Source organism: Oncorhynchus mykiss, chromosome 12, assembly GCF_013265735.2.
Source record: "Oncorhynchus mykiss isolate Arlee chromosome 12, USDA_OmykA_1.1, whole genome shotgun sequence".
Classification (NCBI taxonomy): domain Eukaryota; kingdom Metazoa; phylum Chordata; class Actinopteri; order Salmoniformes; family Salmonidae; genus Oncorhynchus; species Oncorhynchus mykiss.
This window is the reverse complement of record NC_048576.1, coordinates 18,558,772-18,569,564: the sequence shown is the minus strand read 5'-3', so window position 1 is coordinate 18,569,564 and position 10,793 is coordinate 18,558,772. Positions and strand designations below refer to the sequence as shown.

At 39.7% G+C, this 10,793-nt stretch overlaps 1 protein-coding gene across 1 annotated transcript; it reads left to right on the top strand.

The window, feature by feature from the left end:
* Positions 1–3,472: 3,472 nt before the first annotated feature.
* Positions 3,473–8,809, top strand: ccdc80l2 (coiled-coil domain containing 80 like 2). Its single transcript, XM_021622924.2, has 7 exons — positions 3,473–4,925; positions 5,009–5,165; positions 5,772–5,905; positions 6,053–6,195; positions 6,532–6,635; positions 6,799–6,879; positions 7,626–8,809. The coding sequence occupies exons 1-7, from the start codon at positions 3,747–3,749 to the stop codon at positions 7,925–7,927; spliced, it is 2,100 nt and encodes a 699-aa protein (XP_021478599.1). The 5' UTR covers positions 3,473–3,746; the 3' UTR covers positions 7,928–8,809.
* The last annotated feature ends 1,984 nt before the right edge of the window (positions 8,810–10,793 follow it).

Here is a 10,793-nt window from a genome sequence, read left to right as displayed (position 1 = left end):
GGGTTTCTGTATAGCACTTTGTGACATCTGATGTAAAATGTGCTTTATAAATAAACTTGATTGATTGAAATTTGATTGATTGTCATTTCTTTCATTTCTCACATCCACTGAGTTGAAATGTATGATATTGCACTCTATTTCAAAATTCTCTTTTCTCAGTATGTCAAATCATGTAGTTAAATTGAAATTGCTATATCCTGCAGGAATTTCAGCATCCTGCAAGTTTTGATCTTGCTGGATTCCTGCAGGTATGTTCTTTGTCCTGCAGGAATTGTCATATCTTGCACAAATATCAAAATCCTGAAGGTTTCGGTCCTGCATGATTCCTGCAGGAATGTACTTGGTCCTAAAGGAATTGCCATAATCTGCAGGAATGTACTTGGTTGTGCAGGATTTTCAAAATGTCTGTAGGACAAGTCATACTCCTGCAAGAGACACCTGCACAATTCCTTCACAAAGGGTCAAATTCCTGCAGGATTCCTCTAGGAGCTTTTTGTAAGTTACTCACATGGGATGACACTGAAGAGACGAAGCAGGTACGGGGAGTCAAACATTTAATATAGAACGGACATGGAACAAGACAGGAACAGCGTCAGCAAACGAGTTATACAGACAAAAAAAAATTATGCAGCAGCAGGGAACAGAGCTGGGGAACTGACAAATATAGGGGAGGAAATAAACAGGTGATGAGTGAGTCCAATATCGCTGATATGCATGACAAGGGAAGGCAGGTGTGCGTAATAGATGGCTGGGGTGCGTGATGCAGGGCAGCCTGGCGCCCACAAGCGCCAGACGTGACAGTTACTTTTTGTAAATTGCTTCATGATAAATTATCATATCTAAATATGAAATGTCATAGACTACAAATTCAAGGGTCAGACCACTCTGGAGTCAGATGTTAACAGAATGTGTAATCTAGCATATTAAACACAAAAACTAAGTTTCAATTGAGAATTTGACCGGTCTAATCCCAAAAAACAAAGGGAGTTCTTGCCTACTTCACCCATATTGTTTTTCTTTTTTTAACAGAAAAAGTAGTGTGTAGCTCCAGTAGTTTGCTACACTGCTAAATGGCAGGAACTTATTTGAATTAACTACTGAAAACACTCAAGATTTTAATTTAGTTCAACTTTCCACCAAGCTACTGCAAAATGTACTTAAATTACTATTACGTACTTCACTGCTACCCAACACTGGTTGTTGGTCAGACATGAGTCTGGTGCAACAATTTAAAATTCCCCAATAAGGTAATGACTGGAAAAATTGGTGTGTATAAATAAGTGTGTAAACAGATAATAACACATTACCTGATAGTTACTGCTTCTTTGAAGTTAAAATAGCCTATAGTCAAACTCAGCATGACTGGGGTTGACACAAAGCTAGGAGCCTCACATCAAAGATTATATTAATACTATTGTATGCGTCTTTGGTTTTTATTTATCATCTCTTAAAGTGGAGAGATGTTTCATCATGTGTTTCTAACTATCTGGCTCTTTATTACTGTATGGAATGTGCGGTGACCAGGGCTTTTAGCGATTACAACTTTATAAGGATTCTGCCTTTAATTGTCTTGGCTCTTATCATTGATTCAAATTAGGAAAAAAATATGCGAAACATATTATTATATTTTTCTTTTCTCCGTCAGTACCAGGGGCACAAGTGTTTTCATGCAAACTTAGTATTCGTTGCCTCCTATATTATTATCTGTCTGTCTCTATATCAATTGAATTCAATTCAAATGGCTTTATTGGAATGGGAAACATATGTTGACATTGCCAAAGCAAGTGAAATAGATAATTAACAAAAGTGAAATAAACAATACAAATTAACCGCAAACATTACACTCACAAAAGTTGCAAAGGAATGGAGACATTTCAAATGTCATGTTATGGCTATATACAGTACAGTGTTGTTACATTGTGCAAATAGTTAAAGTGCTATATCCCTGTTACTGAGAGGATGCGTGCTTACTCTCATTTCACAAGATTCTGACATATTCCTCTTTTCGGCTGATTTCTATCCTCTGTGTTATCATGGAGTCTTAATTTCCATGGTGCAATGTGCGAAATAAGATATCTATGAAGACATACTGCAGACCTGTTCTGTCCTACACCAAGTGTCCCAAAGGAGTATACAATGCAAAGGGAAGGGATCATTGCCGCTACCTCACTTTCCAACCAAGGTGCATGAATTGAGGAGCAAACGAAGGTAGAGATGGGTGTTGCTGAATCTCATCTCTACCAAGGGAGTATCTTGTGTAGCTCAATTGGTAGAGCATGATGCTTGTAATGCCAGAGTTGTGGGTTCAATCTCCATGGGTAGACCAGTATGAAACACATGTACACACTCATTACTGAAGGTGAATTATTATGCAGCAGGAAATGTGAATTATTATGCAGATTATAATTAAGGTATAATTAAGGTAATTAAGGTAATACATTTTCCATACGGGAAAATAAGGGAAAATCATGACTGAAATTTCAAAGTGGAAATTACAAAGAGGCCTCCACATGGAACTCAAAATTATTCTACCTGGAACCAAAAAAGGTTTTCCTGGACCGATGAACAGTCGAATAATCGTTTTGGAACCCTTTTGTCTAAGAATGTGAGGTCATGAATGTCATTGAATAGATGATCTTACTCTGTCTCTCTTTTCTTTCAGGAGGAAAAAGCAGAACTTAAAACTGACATACAACATCTGAAAGTCCCGCCAATTCAACATCAGTGAAGTAGAAGTGATAGCACCCCTGTAAAGATTGAGCATGGAAAGGATTTTGCCAGCTATAATCTGGACAACAACTGCTTTAGTGTGTGGTGTGTGTCACACCTCAAACCTCATGTGGGATGGTGAGTGGGATGGTGAATTAGTAAAAACAATACATTAAAGAGTAAGTTTACCTTTAAAAACATTGATCAAGACGAAAACATGGGATTAAGCTACTTGTTGCTATTTAGCACCTATAAAGTCCGCACTTGAATATCTGACAGATGCTGGGATCAAACCTGTCAAACAAAGCCATTCTCTAAATCTCAGCAATAATGTGAATCATATTCTATTCATAGCGTTCTCTCTCCCCCAGCTTGGGTCTGCTGTGCTGGGATCTTGTCCACTCATGGAGTCCAGGCACTGTGGGGTGTATTGTGTAATAATGGGCCCCAGATGTGGCAGCCTTTAAGGCATGAAGCACCAAACAAGCCTTGTGTCTGTCTCTCAAACGTCTCTGGATCGCAATACGATCCCAAGTATGTTTGTTCACGACAATGGAAGAAAGTATGTGTTACTGTGCACTGCATGTTTACATTTAATGTTCTAATTTCAATAAATATATCCTGTGTTTAATTTAGATGTACAATACAGATACATGCTTGTTTATGTTCCTGCACTGTTTTTATGTTGGAATTTGTAAAAGCTCAGGTTTCAGTACCCCCTCCGCTCTCACCCTTTCTTCTCCTCCACTCTGTTATTCTATAGCTCAGCATCGAACACATTGAAGGCAGTCTCAGTCTGAAGAGGAGCTCCCACCAAGCATGCTGCTTAAGAGAGTAATGCTTTGAAGTTGAAAAAATTCCAGGAGTTTCCTGTAACAACGTTGGAGTATAATGTGAACCAGGAGCCGTGGAGTATTCCTCCTTATCCCCAGTCAAGCCAATCTGCTTGGGAGAGATATCATCACTTCAGCTGTGTGCTGCGTCTGCTTAAAGGCAGTTTCCCTGTGGATTATAAAGTGACCACCACCCCACCAAGGATGTCTAGGTTGCTCTGTGCTCTGCTTGTCCTTATGTCTCTGTGTAGTCACAGCCTAGGGGTTTCTGCCTCACAGCCAGGGAAGGGAAGACATAAGACCAGACCTCAGTATAAAGAACCTGCTGGTCTCCTGGCTCCGGAGGATGATCATGGCGGAGAGGGAGACCATGAGACCAGGACAGTCCTTGACCCAGAACAGGAATTCCTGTCTGATTTTGCAGGTAAGAAGCGTTTGTGGGTAATCACGGCCCCGTCGCACAGTGACAACTACCTCCGCATGATGGAGAAACAGATTCAGGACATGGAGCAGGAGGGGCTGAACTGTCGCCTGGCTGAGAGGGACACCTTCATTGTCACCATCATCCAGAATGCCATGATGGAAGGCAGGATCCAGAAGACCACCTTCCAAGGAGAGGCCACCATGGAGAGCATTGACTCAGACATGGTCACCAAGCTGCTGCATTACCTTGAGCTGGGGGATCAAGGCTTCTCCATGCTAGTCATGAAGAAGAACCTTAGGGTGAGTGAGCGGTTCCCCTACCCTGTCCGTGTGGAGGCCATCCTAGAGGTCATTGATCAGTTCCCCTTGCGCAAGCTGGAAAAACTCACCAGGAAGGGCTCCCCTCTGAAATGTAAAATCACCAAGAAGAGGCTGATGAAGAAAAAGATTCCTGTGAAAAAGAAGGTGTTCAGTCCCCAAATGCATGGAAACGTTACCTCTGTCACCCAGAGGAATACTGTGGCCAAGAAGGCTGCACTGAAGAGCAAAATTCAGGACATTCTCAGCGGTCGCTCCAGGTTCATCATTCGAAAGACGACCACTGATTCAAAAGGAACACAAGTATTCATCGCAGGGAAGGCAAACTCCAAAGCTGTGGGAAAGGACAACCAAAAGAAAAATGGAAATGTTTTTACAGAAATAAACACATATCCTTCTACTGTAGAGAAAAGAGAAAGAAAGACTGTAGCCAACTCTAGAGATAATAAACCAGAGAACGTTGGCGGGGGAGAAGAATCCTTGGAGAAAAACAACTCCCCCAAAAAAGGCAAGGGAAAGAAAGATGGGAAGAAAGGGAGAGGGAGAGGGAGAGTGAAGAAAAACCACAGAGAAGTGAATGACAACAATAAGAAAGCACTGATGAACTTTGTAGAGCATTTGAAGGGGAAGAGAAGACTTATGGTATGTGCTTTTATAGGTCTCTTTTAAGTATATCAAATAATCTGTTTGTTTGTGATAGATGTGTTCATCCATTTGTGATACAGGTGATAGCCACGCCCAGTGCCAGCACACCTCAGTATGTCCAGCAGAGGGAGGAGAACGAGCTTCATTTCTGTGACCTTGCCCTGAGAAAAGTTACTACGGCAACCATCCTGAGCTCAGGGCCTGACACTACCCTCACCCTGCACCACTACCAACTTGGTACTACTATGTGTGTGTCTGTGTCTACTGACTCCATCTCCCTTAGATACATGTAGATACTACATTGATCCTATATCATATTCTCTTCAGAACTATAGTGTCATTATAGTCTTAAAGAGATTATCCTGTACTTTAAAAAATACTTTTTAGCCAGTAGTTCTGAAAGTAGCCCTCACAAGCCAAAAGTGGATCCCGAAAATTGCATAATGCATCACATATGTGCAGATATCTATATGTGCACCATTTCATTGCTCTCTCTTTCTCGCTCTGCTGTGTGAGCATATTTCTAGCTGTTACTCAAATGTCGAGGGGCTGAAGCTCATTGACTAGAATTTGAATTTCTAGGGGGTTGGCCCATGAGGGGGAAAATGTAGGGAAAAAAGCGTAGCACAGCTTCCAGAAAACAGTCGCTTTCAAACTAGGGATTTCGTAGATAGTTAAGGTAAGACAGAGTAATAGTGCTCATAGATTATGCACACATTCAGCCCAAAGTGGGAGGTTTCAAAAATACTTGGCAGCCGCCAAAGTTGCAGATCATGTCTTCAACAAAAAAATCGGGTTCCTCTTTGGGCTTTCATACAGTAAAACTGCATTTCTATATTCCAGATTCTGAGACGCCATTCACCTCACTACCAGAGAAGTTCACTGACCCAGATCTCATCTCTCAACTGATGAAGCAGTATGGGATGTCCTCTAAGGTTTTCTCTATGACTATGACTGACTATGACCTGAAACCCAATGTAAGCATAATCTCTATCTTGCCAGTGATATTTTGATGACACAGATCACTTTCCTCAGAAAAGTGTATAAATGTTTATTGTACTTAACGTGCCAATTATAAATGCAGTATGTGGTATTTGTATCCTAATTATTTATATCCCTTTCAGGAAGTATTTGATGTACCTCCACCCTCATCTGCATTGATGGAATATGTTGACACCTTTACATCGCGACGATCTGAAATGGAGAGAGAGAGAAAAACTCCACTGGCCTGCTCCAAATCCCAAGAACAGGGCGGGGCATTGTTGAGGTATGTGATTAAGACTACACAGTATCTGTAATGACACCATAGTACTTAAAAACTTTAAAGCTGCAAAAAAGCATTGTAGTACTTGGCAGCACGTAGCCTTGAATGTTAAGAGTGTTGGGCCAATAAACAAAAGGTTGTTGGTTCAAATACCCTTACCGACTAGGTGAAAAATCTGTCGATGTTCCCTTGAGCAAGGCACTTAACTCTAATTGTTCTGCATTAAATGATTAACTAAAATGTAAAGGAAGTGGTTATAGTGCTTTATAATGCCGTGCACAGATAATAATGTTTCAAGTGTAGCGTACAGATAATAATAGAGACATTTATCCCCACCAGGTTCATGTCTAAAAGGAGACTGCTGATCATCTCTACTCCATCTGAGGACGACTACTCCTTCCAACAGCAGCTCCAGGGGCTGAGAGGACAGGCCTGTCCCATGGGTTAGTATTAGGCTCCCTGTTAAACATCTCCAACCAGACTAGTCTAAAAGTTATTGTGGGTTAACCTCAGCAACATTATGCTATTATCACAATAGTTCTCAGTCACAAGTGATGGAAGAATAATTACTAAATTCTTACATTTCATTGTTGGTCTTTCCAACAGGCGTCCGTCATTTTGCCTTGTTGAAGTTGATCGGAACAGGACCAACCGCCTCAGGCACTGTGGAACTGTTTCCACTCAATGGTGAGTTTTTTTGTTTTCTCTAAAGATGATACTGTGTACTGACACAATGTCAACAGTTAATGTCAACATGTCATGCATTCTGTGTTGTTGGGCAGGAAATGGAATCCAACTCCCTTTGAATGATCTAACCATTCCTATACACAGACCTTTTCCAAGAGATATGCTACGGAAAAACAATCTGTCTATGCTGCCCTACCAAGCAGAAAGGCAGTAACTGCTCATTTGGTCGAAAATGAGTTAATGTCATTTTTGCTACATTAAATACATGCTTAATCATGTGGACAAGTATCCCGCCTCTATTGTATTGTGTTCTGGAGAAATTTTGGTTTATGCTAGCAGTAATTGCATAAAGTTACTGTGAAACCAGGGTAAATAAAAGCCTTTTTTTTCTTCAGTTCAACGCTATGAGCAGTTACTGCCTTTTTGCTTGGTATGGCAGTATGTTCTTCTGTCATGTCCCACACTGATTCATACTCACTCTAATATATCGACTCTGGATTGATAATTTGACCAGTTCTGTCATTTCTTGATTTCTTGTTCAGATTGATTTATTATTTGTATTGTATTTGATAGACGTTCTCCTTCACTGTTGGAGCTAGTAGCATAAGCATTTAGCTGCACCTGCTATAACAGCTGCAAATCTTTGTACGTGACCAATCAACTATGATTTGATTTATTAACAGTCAAATGGTGATGGCAATAATGGGGAAATAGCATGACAAACACCTTTCCTTTATCCTTGACAGGAAAGAGCCAAACGGAGAACGAGCCTTTGTCACGGGACGTGGTCACTGGTCTCCAGGACCAGCTGAAGATCAACCGGGAGTACTTCAGTATGCTGGTGGTGGGGAAGGACGGGGACGTGAAAGCCTGGTTCCCCTCGCCCATGTGGTCTCTGGCCAACATCTATGACCTGGTGGACTCCATGGAGCTGCGGCAGCAAGAAGAGAAGCTGCAGAGGACTTTAGGTATTCACTGCCCTGAGGACACTGGCGGTAGTTACCAAGGTTATGATGAGGAAGCAGATTACCACAGGTCAGAGGAGTAAAGGACAGTAAACAGCCCAAAGGTCTCAAAGACCCCATGGCAGTCAGCTCAAATGAATGGTTGTGGGTGAAAGTTTGACACAATAACAGATTGAACCATGAAAGGCTTTTTATTTTAAATGTTTTTGCAAACATTTATCAGAGGCGTGGCATTTGTAGTTAGAAATGGCCGACATTACGTAAATGGATCTACAATTGAAGAGTTCCAAAACGCTGTATATCCATTTTCAGAAATGTTGGTAAATTAGCTTTTATTGTTTAATGTAATATCAAATCATGACACGGGGTTGTTCAATAACAAACAAATGTATTTGTTTAAAATCTATCACTTGATGCTTTCAGAGAGGCAAATAATCATGTTTTTTAACAAAACGCTATATACCGGCCTCACTCTCAGAGAAATAAGTTGTACTGGTTTTACACAGTGAAATGTTACAAATAACTACATTTCTAATAAAGAACAGTACAAATTATACATTTATTTGACATTTTTAAATGTATAATTCACTACAGTAATATGAGATCTGTATGTAAAACATTTACATTTGACATTTTAGTCATTTAGCAGATGCTCTTATCCAGAGCTACTTACAGTAAGTGCATTCATCTTAAGATAACTAGGTGAGACAACCACATATCACAGTCAGATATACAGGATACAAACTTTCCATTCCAGCTAAACAATGGACATATACTGTTTTACCCCTCCCCCCCCCCCCCAAAAAAAAATATATATATATATTACACACATTATGGTACCCATAAGCAATCATTGCTGATTAAAAAACACAAATGTAAAAATTTTATGGATGTAACGTTTTGGAAATAAACTCTTCAAATACTTAATATGTTTCTTGAAATTAAAAAAAGGTTTGTTTTTATAATTGTGATGTTGACATCTGTTTCTTTCAAAATTACAGACGTGGAAAGCTGTAAAAAAGAAAGTAATGAAAAAGTATGCCTGAAGGTGTGCTTCAACAACTCCCCTATTTGGCCACATCAATCACACATGTCTACATTGTCATGGAAAATAACTCCAACTCTTACAGTTTGTTATAGACCAATATCCAGGTAGTAGGATAGGAATTGGTTTGACAACAGAAGGTCAGGTCATTAGCTGTAAACTAATAGTAATGTGTTTCATCGTGACCTACAGATGCAAGATCTTAATTTAATCACCCTGTTGTAGGTGAACTTTTTTGCAATGCAGGAAATGCAAAACGTATAATGTATTCAAGAATTAAAAGGGCTTCTGATTTTTGTAATTTCCACTTTCCCTTGTGAAAAATGTATCAACCCCTACAAAAAATGTCCATTAGTTATAACCCTGTTGCGTCAGGATTATTTTCCTGCTGTAGCAAACTGGCTCAAATTAAGATCTTACATCAGTAAACATATAATAGAAATAAGATGGGTCTAAGAAATATGGTTGTACAGTATTTGACCTGGATTTTGGGCTGTTGTTTTTCAGCTATACCGGGAGCAATTAAAGTAGGATTTGTGGGGGGAAAAAAACATGTGTTCAGCAGCTTTGAAATGGACGCTGATAACTAGGTGCAGCACATAGTAAAAAAGAAAGTTACAGCACGCCGGGAAAAATTTGCAGTAAATAACTGTCAAAGACAGACCTTCATCTTTCCATTATTTCAGTTTGGACAAATCAGTTGTTTATTTCAGATCAATCTATTTCATTAAAGATCTTGGCTAGGTACTATCTAAAATTTCACACAGCATACACCCAGACACTTTTCATTTCATTTCCACAGTCTCTTTCAACAATGAACAACAACATCAATCCTTCATTCACATATTGGCGAGCCCTCAGATTTGACTGTATTGGCCAGTGGACTTTCGTCTTTGTGTCTCTGATCCTCTTGTCACATAATACAGTCAATTGTATTACAGGGTTTTGTATACTAGTGCATGATGTACACTACCGGTCAAAAGTTTAAGAACACCTACTCATTCAAGGGTTTTTCATTATTTGTACTATTTTCTACATTGTAAATAATAGTGAAGACATCAAAACTATGAAATAGCACATATGGAGTCATGTAGTAACCAAAAAAACAGTTAAACAAATATACATATATTTTCCATTTGAGATTCTTCAAATAGCCACCCTTTGCCTTGACAGCTTTGCACACTCTTGGTATTCTCTCAACCAGCTTCAATGCATTCAATGCATCAATTCAATTCAATTCAAATCAATTCAATTCAATCAATTCAAGCTTCAATGCATTTCAATTAACAGCTGTGCTTGTTAAAAGATCATTTGTGGAATTTCTTTTCTACTTAATGCGTTTGAGCCAATCAGTAGTTTTGTGATACGGTATACAGAAGATAGCCCTATTTGGTAAAAGACCAAGTCCATATTATGGTGAGAACAGCTCAAATAAGCAGGGAAACAACAGTCCATCATTACTTTCAGACATGAAGGTCAGTCAATCCGGAAAATGTGAAGAACTTTGAAAGTTTCTTCAAGTGCATTGGCAAAAACCATGAAGCGCTATGAGGAAACTGGCTCTCATGAAGCCCGCCACAGGAATGGAAGACCCAGAGTTACCTCTGCTGCAGAGGATAAGTTCATTAGAGTTACCAGCCTCAGAAATTGCAGCCCAAATAAATGCTTCACAGAGTTCAAGTAGCAGACACATCTCAACATCAACTGTTCAGACGAGACTGTAAATCAGGCCTTCATGGTCACATTTCTGCAAAGAAACCACTACTAAAGGACACCAATAAGAAGAAGAGACTTACTTGGGCCAAGAAGCAGGAGCAATAGACATTAGACCGGTGAAAATTTGTCCTTTGGTCTGGAGTACAAATTGGAGATTTTTGGTTCCAACCGCCGTGTTTTTGTGAGAC

Bases quoted from the DNA above. Each gene is read 5' to 3' on its own strand.
- ccdc80l2 (XM_021622924.2), top strand. From the start codon at position 3,747: ATGTCTAGGTTGCTCTGTGCTCTGCTTGTCCTTATGTCTCTGTGTAGT. The intron at 4,926-5,008 runs GTATGTGCTTTT...TTTGTGATACAG, and splicing joins AGGGGAAGAGAAGACTTATG to GTGATAGCCACGCCCAGTGC. The intron at 6,636-6,798 runs GTTAGTATTAGG...TCTTTCCAACAG, and splicing joins AGGACAGGCCTGTCCCATGG to GCGTCCGTCATTTTGCCTTG.